This window comes from Amia ocellicauda, chromosome 10 (genome assembly GCF_036373705.1).
Source record: "Amia ocellicauda isolate fAmiCal2 chromosome 10, fAmiCal2.hap1, whole genome shotgun sequence".
Classification (NCBI taxonomy): Eukaryota; Metazoa; Chordata; class Actinopteri; order Amiiformes; family Amiidae; genus Amia; species Amia ocellicauda.
Genome location: NC_089859.1, coordinates 15,698,346 through 15,710,699, shown reverse-complemented (window position 1 = coordinate 15,710,699; position 12,354 = coordinate 15,698,346). Strand labels below are relative to the sequence as shown.

Here is a 12,354-nt window from a genome sequence, read left to right as displayed (position 1 = left end):
ATGCATTTTTTAAATGTTTAATTGGTTATAAAATAACATTTTTGAATGATAACGCAAAAGCTCAAGCAACCTGTTATATTTGGTAAGAAGATTTGTAGTTGTAGCGCAAAAGCTGTGGTAGGAGTAGGCCTACGTGATCGTCCAAAAATCATAATAATAGTATATTACACTGTATTATACAACTATGCACTACACTACACTGTAGTATTACACTGCACTGTATTATATCACACTACAGTACTGCAAACCAAACTAAGAGTATTCCTTCTATCTAGCCGAACTGATCATACAGTGGAAATAGCCCCCAAGGCAGACGTTTTTACATCTTTACCCCTTACATTTGCAAGTAGGAGCCCAAAAGGGAAAAGATAGGTAAAGTGTGATACAGGGCAGCCAAAAAGTGTCATACAGGAACATAAAGTGTTACATGCGACCAAAAATGTCTTACGGCAGCAAAAAATATAATGTGCTTCTAATAAAATGTCAAACAGGACCAAAAATAGTTTAAAATGTGGCAAAAAGTATCCTGAATGTAATACCAAAAGTATCAAACATAATATGGCAACAAAAAGCATCATAGGGGAAAAAAGAAGTGTGGTATGGAGCAAAAGGTGTTGTTGGGACAAAAACAAAAGTGCATTTGGGGACAGCCAAAATATTATTACATAGTTGTGGCATGTTTCAGCATCATTATTTACATATTGAATAAAATATTTACAGCCTCATCTAAACCTAATTATGATGTTATGATCAAGGACAGATACAGCTGTTTATACAAACAGTAAAATGTTTATTCTGATATTACAACCTGGCCAACCAAACCAGCAAATCTGTATAAAAACAAAATAATCGAATAATTATAAACAAAGTGATAAATACGTTTATTTTTACAGCGCAGATGTTCATGTTTCTGGAAATAAACTTATTATCACAGATGTATTGTTATTAACCAATACCACGAAAGTGTGTGACTAAATGAACACCATATCACTTAAATGGTAGACGCCGTACACTCTCCTATAGCCATAACTATAGCCCAGGTATTCATATTATGTAGTTTATTTTTCTTATTTTTCATGATAGCCTAAATTAATAATGTCTTGGATTTTCCCTTGTGTTCTTCATTGGCAATTATATACTTTAATGAAATAGATTCATGCGAAATGTCTAACACTTCTGAAAAGTTTAGTTATCATAACGTCTTTTTTCCAATTTATAGGATAGAGGATTAGTCTCTTCTAAGTTCTAACACAATAAATACAGACAGATGCGTTATGTATTTGTTCAAAGCACATATATGTCACTTATTATTATTAATATACATTGATCAGCCACAACATTATGAGCACTGACAGGTGAAGTGAATAACACTGATAATCTCGTTATCATGGCACCTGTCAGTGGGTGGGATATGTTAGGCAGCAAGTGAACATTTTGTCCTTGATGTGTTAGAAGCAGGAAAAATGGGCAAGCGTAATGATCTGAGCGACTTTGACAAGGGACAAATTGTGATGGCTAGACGACTGGGTCAGAGCATCTCCAAAACTGCAGCTCTTGTGGGGTGTTCCCGGTCTGCAGTGGTCAGTACCTATCAAAAGCGGTCCAAGGAAGGAAAAGCGGTGAACCGGCGACAGGGTCATGGGCGGCCAAGGCTCATTGATGCACGTGGGGAGCAAAGGCTGGCCCGTGTGGTCCGATCCAACAGACGAGCTACTGTAGCTCAAATTGCTGAAAAAGTAAATGCTGGTTCTGATAGAAAGGTGTCAGAACACACAGTGCATCGCAGTTTGTTGCGTATGGGGCTGCGTAGCCGCAGACCAGTCAGGGTGCCCATGCTGACCCCTGTCCACTGCCCAAAGCGCCTGCAATGGGCACGTGAGCATCAGAACTGGACCACGGAGCAATGGAAGAAGGTGGCCTGGTCTGATGAATCACGAGTTCAAGGTGTTGACTTGGCATCCAAATTCCCCAGATCTCAATCCAATTGAGCATCTGTGGGATGTGCTGGACAAACAAGTTCGATCCATGGAGGCCCCACCTCACAACTTACAGGACTTAAAGGATCTGCTGCTAACGTCTTGGTGCCAGATACCATAGCACACCTTCAGAGGTCTAGTGGAGTCCATGCCTCGACGGGTCAGGGCTGTTTTGGTGGCAAAAGGGGGACCTACACAATATTAGGCAGGTGGTCATAACGTTATGGCTGATCGGTGTATAACAGGCCGTTCTGCTTCATGTGAGGATGCAAAGGCGGGGCAGGGAAAGGAAGAGGACGTCTGCCGTGCGTGCCGTGCGTGCCGTGCGTAAGCGACGTTCGGCGGCAACGTGTTTCTGTTCTTTTTTCTTTTTTCTTTTCAGTGCTCTACGTCATCCGAATGATGCGCAGTGGAAGCGGAGTATCTGCAAGCGCTCCCATCGCAATAGAAAAAAACACACTTTTTTTTCCATCCAGTGGAGCAACGTGACTGAAACAGTGAGACGCTACGGGTAAGGTGTCTGTGTTGTAGCCCTCATTAGCTTCTCCCGCAGTTTAGTGTGTCTGTGCGGCCGCAGGGGTGGCAGTCTTGGGGGACAGGGGACCCTCCTTCTGGAGACGGAGAAGCGTCTTAACGCGGCGCTACAGACTGTAATGCGCCCTTTCCCGAGAGCTGCGGGTTACCCCTCTCGCCACAGCCTGCTCAATACACCCGAAATACGGCACTGAAAGGCTCACATCGAGGGTCGCTGTATCTGGTTGCTGATTTCCTACCGCAGCATCTTCGTGGCCTTAACCAGAATAATAAAATCCGATTTTCTGCATCCGTGTGTGGAGGCCCCGCGTCCAGGCCCTTTTTGTGAGGGGCTGTGCGAGTTAAGGATTGCGGGTATACAAATTGGGGAACGCACCCCCTTTTTCCACTACATTATTATATAAAAAAAAACTAAATAAAAACTAAAATCCAGCAAAAATAAATGTAGGAAAAATGAAACCGTAGCTTTTGCCGGAGTAGGAAACAATCACCCAATGCTTAGCTATCGGAGGAAGGGGCACGTTTTCCAGGATGCTGTGCTGCTTTGGCGGAGGTTTGCGCGGAGCTGGCCGGCTGTGGGCGCTTGTTTACCCGGCGGCGCCGGTCGCACACGCTGGGTCGCTGCGCCGCGCTGTCCCGTAGTGCCGGGCTTTCCGCGGTAAGGGCAGACTGTGCCATAATATTAATTAAAATAGCAATAATATTACGAATGCTTAGCACAACAACAAGGATATAATCATATTTATAACCACAAGTATGATTATCACGATTTTTGTTTCGTTTTATGGTGTGCCGTTCATAATAGGGTCTGTGTAACGTTTCAGTTTGATCGATTTGCAGTGGGGGGAAATCCTAAGTACATAATTTAACATCATATTTTTCATATGCACACGTATTCATTATGATTTTTATTTAATAGCATTTTTGTGCATTTCGTCAATATCTGTCATTCATATCTATTAAGTAAGGTGTGATTGACATTGAAACATTGCTAAATGAAAAGTACTTATTTTAACAATTTACAATGCATGCTGTTTTTTGTTGTTTATTAAGCGAGTGCTTTGCAAGGCAGTCTAATTGATTATAGATGGAATGCTGAACAGCGAAAATTAAAATGTAACAAACTAATTATTATTAGTATGGTTGTTTTTATTATTATTATTATTATTATTATTATGCATTCTTGCATATATATTAATGTTCACTTTTGCAATGACCACAGTGCCTCATTTCGAATGGTAAATATGGTTTAATGAAATCATTATTAGTATTACTAGAGCTCGAACTACCCATAATATTATGAATCATCATCATTATAAACAGGGGCTACAGTAAAGATCAGTGACGTTGCGGGTGCTTCTTTACACTTTTCAGTGGCACACACTGCATACATCGCTGGAGTTTTCTGCCTAGGATTTTGATCATGGTCTGGAGAAAGAGACATAAGTTTCCTGCAGGAATCTGGCGCTGTGGTCCCTTTGCTCTTTTACCAGCTGGACTGTGCCCCGCTGTGCCCTGCAGCATAAGTGCTTATATACAGTATACTACATGCCTGTGTTCATTTATTGTATATATTGGGATACAATAATCAATTAATTATTCGATTACATGTAATTTTTCGATAACAATGGAACCTTATTTGCATCCCTCACTGAATCAAACGTTTTTTGGGGGGCATTTGGTGATTATATTAAATTCACAGTTGCACCCAGTTATTGGTATTGGCTATATTTTAACGCAAGCTCCTGAATTTTCAAAATAGCTGAGCATTAGCTAACCTGGTTGGGATGCATCTAAAAGTTGCAGTCCTCTGAATTTGGATTTCAATCAGTCATAGATTTTAAGTCACAATACAAGCCAGTGCTCACCATCATCAGGGAAATCTGTCCGGGTTCTGGACTGTGTCCTTGCTGTAATTTTTAACCCCTTCACTGCAACACATACGGAGCTCACTCTGTAATTAGAATGCATCTCATCAGGAATCAGCACTGGGAAGGGAGGGGTGTGTGTTTCTGTATAAACATTGCCAGGCAGCAATGTGAAGCAAGGACAGAAGCCGTTACTGTTTCCTGTAGTCTGGACTGGAGTACGTGGTTCTGGGCATGGAGGGTCTTTGGCCTGCAGATAGGGGGTGGGTGTTAAAGAGACAGGGAAAACCTATCCACTACTACTGTGCAATCCCCTGCCCTCACCCGTGTCTCTCCTCCACAGTGTTGGACAGTGGGGCACCACAGGACCAGCTGACCATGTCGAGCTCATCAGGGCAGAAGAAAGGAGCGGCCAGGCTGCGCAAGTGTGGCTTCTGCAAGACCAACAAGGACAAGGAGTGTGGCCAGCTGCTGGTGTCGGATAACCAGAAGGTGGCGGCGCACCACAAGTGTATGGTAAGTGTGTGGTCTGGTTCTGCCCCAGGCAGTGCGAGGCGAAGCAGGGAGACTGGAGTGGACTCGAGTGGCAGATTCCTTTGTGGGAGGAAGGGGCCCATGCATCAGTGTGATGCAATTTGGGCCTTGTGTTTGCATCGTCAGTCAGTCAGGTGAAAGTGGATGCAGTGTTTCAATTAACACATTTCTCCTTGTCCTTGTTCTTCCGTCCCTCCAGCTGTTCTCCTCGGCACTGGTGACGTCTCAATCGGATGAGAACATTGGGGGCTTCTCCGTCGAAGATGTGAAGAAGGAAATGAAGAGAGGAAACAAACTGGTGCGTTTCAATAATTATTTGAAGGCAAGGAAACAGATAGGGATTCACGTAGCCAGCCCTCTGAACACCCTGTGTTTGTTTACAGATGAGCTCCCTGTCATTTCATTGAAAATATTTGTTCACATCATTTTTTTAAATTATTTTTTAAAAATATTATTTGCAGCTGTTAAATTGTAAAATTCAAAGTCACCCAATCATTTTCTAGGTAAAATCTCACTTTTTTTCTCTTCCCCTCTGTCTCCACACCCCCCCCCCCCCCTCTGCCTATGTCGTCTTCTCCGCCTCCCTCTCTCCCTGTCCATCTGCCCCTCTCTCCATCTCTCTCTGCCCAGATGTGCTCCTATTGCCACCGGCCTGGGGCCACGATCGGCTGTGATGTGAAGACGTGCAGGAAGACATACCACTACTATTGCGCACTGTGGGACAAGGCCCAGATCAAGGAGAACCCCTCCCAGGGAATCTACCTGTAAGGACACAGCCAGCTAGGAGTAGGGAAAACCAGGAGTAGGACACTGCTCTGTACTCTCCTCTATGCAGTACAGTACTACTACAGTATTACAGTAGCTCCCACTCACTCATCCTGACACTATATCTTCAGTGACTAGACTGTAAGGCAGGTCTGGTCTCTAGGCCTGGATGACTTTATGGCCTGTCTCCCCTGCTTTTCATTCCAGCCAAGTACTCAGTGAATTGCATGAACTACTGATTTAGTGTAATTGGATCTGTGGTAAGTTGCAGATTTTAAGCAACGTATGCATTTTATTTTTAAGGAATCGTGAAATCTCCCAACAGTTCCTAAGATAATTCAACAAACAAAAATCATTATTTGTTTGAATTGAGAGTTGTGACGTAATTGAAAACTCAGCTGGAATTATGACCAGTCTAAGGGTCCGGGACTGAACCTCTTGCATGCTTCAATAACCCTTGTTTAAATGTATTTACCTTCTGCTGCCCTTACACCCACATACGCACTGTTCCTTGCAGTTATCTTTCCACATATTCAATTTCAGATGTCAGGGATCTTCACAGAACAGTTAATCTGTGAGTTACCTTTTGCTGGGTTGTGTCTGAGACTCGTTTGTCTCCCTTCTCCTGGCAGGGTTTACTGTCGCAAGCACAGAGATGCTACGCAAGACTCCAGTGAAGGTACGGGCGAGAGAGTAAGATTTTTTTCCCCCTTAATTGATATTAAGCATTAGTTGGTGGTGTTTAACAAAAATTACATTTTGAATTCTCTCACACTGTCTCCCTCCAATGCAGATGAGCTGGAAGGCGTGCCCATCGATTCAGACTCCTCCCCTCCCCGGGGCCGGGGTCGGGGCCGACTGGAGAAGGGGCGGGTAAAAGCGAGCTCAAGGGGTCAGTCAGAAGACACCCGCTCCACATCTTCGCATGGCACTGACGACGTGGAGAGCGCCTCGCACGTAAGAGAACGACTCTACATCCTCTCCCACGTGGGCAGGGAGGGAGCGGGCAGGGAGCCAGAATCAATAAATCCCTTTAAGCCAAGAAAAAACTGCATTAGGTGGTTAAAGAGCCCAAACGGGAGGAAAACCTGGAAACGCTGCGAACCTGCTGGTCTGGCATTGTGCATTACTGGCCTGTAACAAGAACACAGAGCTGTGCGTTGCCTACAGCGCAGTGCTTCTGACAGCTGTGCATCTCTCTTGCGAGGTTGAGCTCGCCCTTTCCACCTTCCCAAACTTACACTCGGTGCCAACTCCCCTGTTCCCCGCTGGTTGTGACCACCTCAGCTCTGCCTTGTTGACTAGGGGTGAAAACAATCTTTGCATTTGAGACTCATTTTGTGTCTCCGCCTGTGCCTCTATGTGTCTGTATAGCGGGATCGGTCCCCTCTGCGTAGCAGTCCGAGTGACAGCGGCCCCCGATGTGGGTTCTGCCACGCTGGGGAGGAGGAGAACGAGACGCGGGGGGAGCTGCACGGCTCCAACGCCAAGAAGGTGGCAGCCCATTACAAATGCATGGTAGGTCAGAGCCAGAGCCAGTGTCCTCCCTCGCGGTGTCTTTGCCTTGCATCCCATAGAGCGTTGCTCCTCAGTCCTGATGGTTTCTGTTCCAACACCTCTCTGTCTTAATTGAACCATGAATTTAACTCGATTACTTTATTTGACTTACAGTATGTTGGGAGAATTCAAGTACCTGATAACGTTTTATTTTTAACTTGAAATCTACCAGTGGTTTAAAATAAACAACTCTGACTCCGCACATTATGAGTTCCCTTTAGAGTACAATTAAGTTATTGGGAGATTAGCTTGAACACTAATCAGCAGGACAGAGGGGCCCCAGGAGCAGGGCTGAGAGACACTGCCCTAGAGGGGTCACAAAGCACTGACACGGACAACCCGAGTTTATACACTTCCCCTGCAAAATTACTTGCATATGGAAACATGGGACTTGTAGATGGCTTATTATTAACCTACAGATCAGATCCTGTCACAAGTAGCTTTGTTGAATATTAAGTTCTGTGTGCATCTAAATCCGCGGTGTGGCGGTGCTTGTACTGCTCTTGGCTTCTCCATATAACTTGTCTTGCTTTATACAGCATTCTATACTATTTGTTATTCCACTGAACAATATGCATCTTTAGCTCTGTGTAACTTTTTTGTTGTTCCCATTTTCTATCTGAGTCTCCTTGGAAAATGAAAATTACATTAAAATAAAATGAATAATGATTAATTTGCTTTTCCAGTTGTTCTCCTCTGGAACAGTACAGCTCACGACCACCTCACTGGCAGAATTCGGTAACTTTGACATCAAGACTGTCATTCAGGAAATCAAAAGAGGGAAGAGGATGGTGAGTGGTGGGCAAGGTGGGGTGGGCAAGGGTTAGCAGGGTGGGGGTGCTTGGGGGTGTTCAGATGCACTCCTTAAAGCAGATGCTTCACTCAGTGCTTTGCATACTTGTTTTCCTATTATTTTTTTATTGGTTGGTTTACTGAGTGATTGTGCACCTGATACCAGCTGGTGTTTCTGTACCATTTATATGCTCAACAACACACTGTGTTTATATGTTGACTTGTACATAATGCTAAGTCATCTTGCAAAGTGAGCAGAGGCAGTTCCTTCACAAGGGGCGCTATAGGTTTTTTGTTTTTTTGGCACCATCTTTACTGGTGCAGATGTCTGGTGTCACAGGTGCTACTCAACCTGGTCCTGGAGAGACCCAGTCCATCAGATCTCAGATTTTATTAATTGTTTTTATTACACTTTATTATTATTTTTTTTTACTTTTTTCAACTGACCTTGACCAAATCAGATTTTTTTTGTTCCTACCCCATGAACCACAATTTACAAGCTCATACCCAGCTGTAAGTTTCAATTAAATTCAGAAGCCAGTTTTTGGATACTTACAAATGGGACCTCAATCGGGCATCAGTCAGTAATTTGCGATTCTCAGGCAGGTAAATTTAATTTCAATTTAGTCAAGGCCGAAGTGGGACAGAATTGGGTCCATTCTGCAATTGATAACTTGGTTGGGATAATAGAGGCAGACCATGCTTAATGGGTAGGGTCACAAGTAAAGAAGTGAGTATCTTGTCTCTGTGCCTTGTTCATGTGACCCCTGACCTGTTCCCCTCTGTCTGGTAGAAATGCACCCTGTGTGGCCAGCTGGGAGCCACCATTGGCTGTGAGATCAAAGCCTGCGTGAAGACCTACCATTACCACTGCGGCCTAGAGGACAAAGCCAAGTACATCGAGAACATGGCCAGGGGCATTTACAAGTAAGACAAACCTCCAGGAATGTACCCCCTCCCATCCTCTCTGTACTTTGCAAAGTACCATTCGCAAAGACAGTCTACCCCTTCCCTGTGGAACTCTTTGTACCCAGCGATACTGCAGAATCCTCTGCCAGCTTTCCATTTTAAACCAGAATTAACTGAGCCATTTCAGACAGGGAGTAGAATTAACGCACTAGTGAAATACAGCCAAAGATGCAGCAAGCAGAAGATAATCCCTCCATATCTGGGTGAATTTGTGGTGAGCAGCTTACTGCAGTGAGTTATTGCAGGCTGATTGATTGATTGACTGGGATGGCGTTGTTGTACCCAGGCTGTATTGCAAGAACCACAGTGGCAACGAGGAGCGAGACGAGGAGGATGAGGAGAGGGAGAGCCGCAGTCGAGAGAAGGCTGGCATCGACCACGGTGGCACCATCCCACCACAGCTCAATGGCAACTAGGTACGATGCTCCCAGCACCCTGCGCCGCACTTTCCTCACGCTGCACTGCACTGTCCCGAAAACCTCACTCCACTGGTCCCTCCTCACACTGCACTGCACTGTTCCCACACTGCACTGTATTATTGTCATCTCTATATTTTCTTTTCACAGGTGGTGTAAGAAAGGTGGGCATTGAAGACAAAACAAAAAAATGTACATATTTTTGTATTGAGTTCCACTAGCAAAACGGGGCCAGCCATTTCTCTGTTGGTTCCCAGGTGCCTCCTCTCAGCCCCATCCCCTCCCTGACACCCCAACCCTTCCCGCCAAACTACAGAAACACAAACGCTTCACTCTCTTGCCTTCAACACAGATCGACGACGGATGGATTGTACCTGGGGGAGTTCGCAGTTCACAGTGAGAAGTCCAGTTTGAAAAAGAGGAGGAAAAAGACAATGATTTTGACTCTGGTTTACTGTGCTCCTGGGTAATATTCTGTTATTGGACATTCTATTTTTGTAGAAGACTGGACATGCAGGATGTTGTGTGCTGTAGCCTGGGCTCACACCCACTTTTCTATTGTTCTTGAAGAAGAAGAAGAAGAAACGGACATGTTTTTTTCTGGATACGTATAAGGAGGCAGCCATTGTTTCGTTTTTTTTTGTTTTGTTTTGTTTTTTCCACCATGAAATACAATAATGTTTCTGCTCTGTTCTCTCCACGTGACCTCTCTCTCTCTCTCTCTCTCTCTGTTTCCTTCTTCCTTTTGAAATCGTGTATTATATTTTATTACCTTATTACTATTGTAAAGATCCGTGGCTTTCTTTATATTCGGAGGCAGGATTAAAAGTCTTCTGGTAGCATGACCTCGGAATTTTGCTACTATTAAGAGCTGCCACTTTTGTGTCTGCTTTCTTTGTGATCCTTTGAACCTGTACCATCTCCCTTCAGGGTTCCAAATTGATCTAGGATGATGCCTAAGAAAATAGCTTTTGAATACCTCCTGTGAGTCAAGGCAAAGTAAAGGGTGATTTTGAGACCCTCAACTACAGGTGAAATTCACTGATAAGAGAAACTATTTGTTATTCATCAGCAGAATAAACACCCCCACCCCCTCAATAATTTGAATTATATTTTTATCACCAATATGTCCCTGTGTGACTGAATGTGTATAGCCTTCTGTCAGTGCTGATCAGAGTCCACACCCCATTGAGCTATGGCAAGCAGAGAGGGACTATGTTGATTGACTGAGGGGAGGGGAGAACTAAATTAATCTCTAGTTTTGCCAATGTAAGTGCTTACTCTCTTTAAAAACAAAAACAAAAAAAAAAACATTTATGTGTAGGTGAGGACTCCTCCGTACAATGTCCCCTTCAGTAGAAATGCCCCCTCCCCCTGGGTTTATGACCTAATCCTTTTACAGTAATTTTAATGCCAAGCTGAGTAATTCAAATATTAAAAATGGGACCAGCGAACATATAGGCCCATGCTTTTACAGTGCAGAGTGAGAAGGCAGGAGAAGTCTTGGACAAGCTCCGAGGATGACCAGGACCACAGTGGGACAACTACTGGGCTGGCTAACCTTGCTACTAAAGAGTCTCAATGGACCCTTGTTTTGTTATCCAGACTTAATGGCTTTATATATATGTGTTGGGCCTAATTAGTTAAACTGACCTTCTGTAAGTTTGATTTGAGAGTCCTTCACCTCTCACCTGCAGCATGGTGGCTCTCCAGAAACAGTGTTGGTCAGCACTGGCATGCAGTACATTATATATTTAGAGTATATGAACCATTCAGCGTGAGCTGCATCAGGTGTCCTGCTTAGAGCTTGACAGGAAATGCATTTTCAATACTTGTCCAGCAGAGGGCAACATCGTGTCTTGTTTTTGTTTTGTTATTTGGTGGTAACCTGTCAAATACACAGGTTTAACCAAGGAATTGTGCTCTACAAGCTTTATTAAAAGTGACCTTTACTTTTTAGCCCTATATTTCTGGCTTCCTTCGTGTATCAAATGAGGCTGTTAGAGTCATGCTAGTTAGCTCAGCATGATCTATACAGCTAGGGGTATTGTTAGTAGTGTTTTACTGGCTGATATCATTAAGGAAACTCAACACTGAAGTGTGAAAAGTTCAATAATACTAAGTAAAACGTTGTATATAACACAGTACATGGAAACAGTGGTGGAAGGAGCGCATGGCTTCAGTTCTTATCCCCCTTATTAACACATGGCCGACAATAAATCAAAATTCTGCCTGACCTGCCTGTGAATTGCAAATCACAGAACTGTATCCTAATGTGTTTTTAAGCAGTAGAAAGTGGCTCTAATTAAATTCAACTGCAAGTGGGTGCAAGTTAGTAATGCGTGATCCACAAGGTAGGTCACAATTTTGATTTGGTCCAGGCCTGAGTCACATGAGCTGGAGTGAGGAATGCACGCTCCTGATCAGGGCGAGGTGCGGTGCCTCTTGTCAATCTGCCAATCCATGTCCTGGCAGGACCCAGGTGTGCTCAGCACTTAATAATCGTGTTCACAGACGCTGCTAATGGACACTCCAATGATGAAGGGCTGGTTAGATTGGAGAGATGGCATAGAGGGGGGCTGTGTGTGCCAAGGCCAAGAAGCCTGCTGATGTTGCAGGTCTCCAGAACCATAGCGTTCTGCAGTCGGTGTTTTGTACAGGATGTTATGATCCCCCAGATAACAGTACATCACCTCCCACCCACACCCACACCCACACACACATACAGTTGCGGGAACTTATTTATTTTATTTTTTTTGGACTCACACAAGGATGAATGTGGGGATGACATTGCTCTTATCTTCTCAGCTGGACCTGCTGTTTTCTTTCTAGTTTTTTCCCCCCAGCTCAAGGTCTTCCAGTGGCAACACTAGGCTGGGAAATCATACACTCAGGTGAGAAACTGGGGGTAATATCACCATAGTGTTTGTGCACTCCTGCAGG

At 44.2% G+C, this 12,354-nt stretch overlaps 1 protein-coding gene across 2 annotated transcripts; it reads left to right on the top strand.

Moving 5' to 3' along the window:
• Positions 1-2,352: 2,352 nt before the first annotated feature.
• Positions 2,353-11,376, top strand: phf6 (PHD finger protein 6). Of its 2 annotated transcripts, XM_066715209.1 has the most exons (12): positions 2,353-2,487; positions 4,722-4,894; positions 5,112-5,210; positions 5,543-5,676; positions 6,310-6,356; positions 6,471-6,634; positions 7,052-7,195; positions 7,921-8,025; positions 8,820-8,953; positions 9,282-9,411; positions 9,562-9,575; positions 9,764-11,376. In XM_066715209.1, exons 2-10 carry the CDS (start codon positions 4,757-4,759, stop codon positions 9,409-9,411), a joined length of 1,095 nt encoding a protein of 364 aa, XP_066571306.1. In that variant the 5' UTR covers positions 2,353-2,487; positions 4,722-4,756; the 3' UTR covers positions 9,562-9,575; positions 9,764-11,376. The 2 variants fall into 2 exon arrangements, with proteins under 2 accessions (XP_066571306.1, XP_066571305.1); XM_066715208.1 differs by lacking the exon at positions 9,562-9,575.
• Positions 11,377-12,354: the final 978 nt, after the last annotated feature.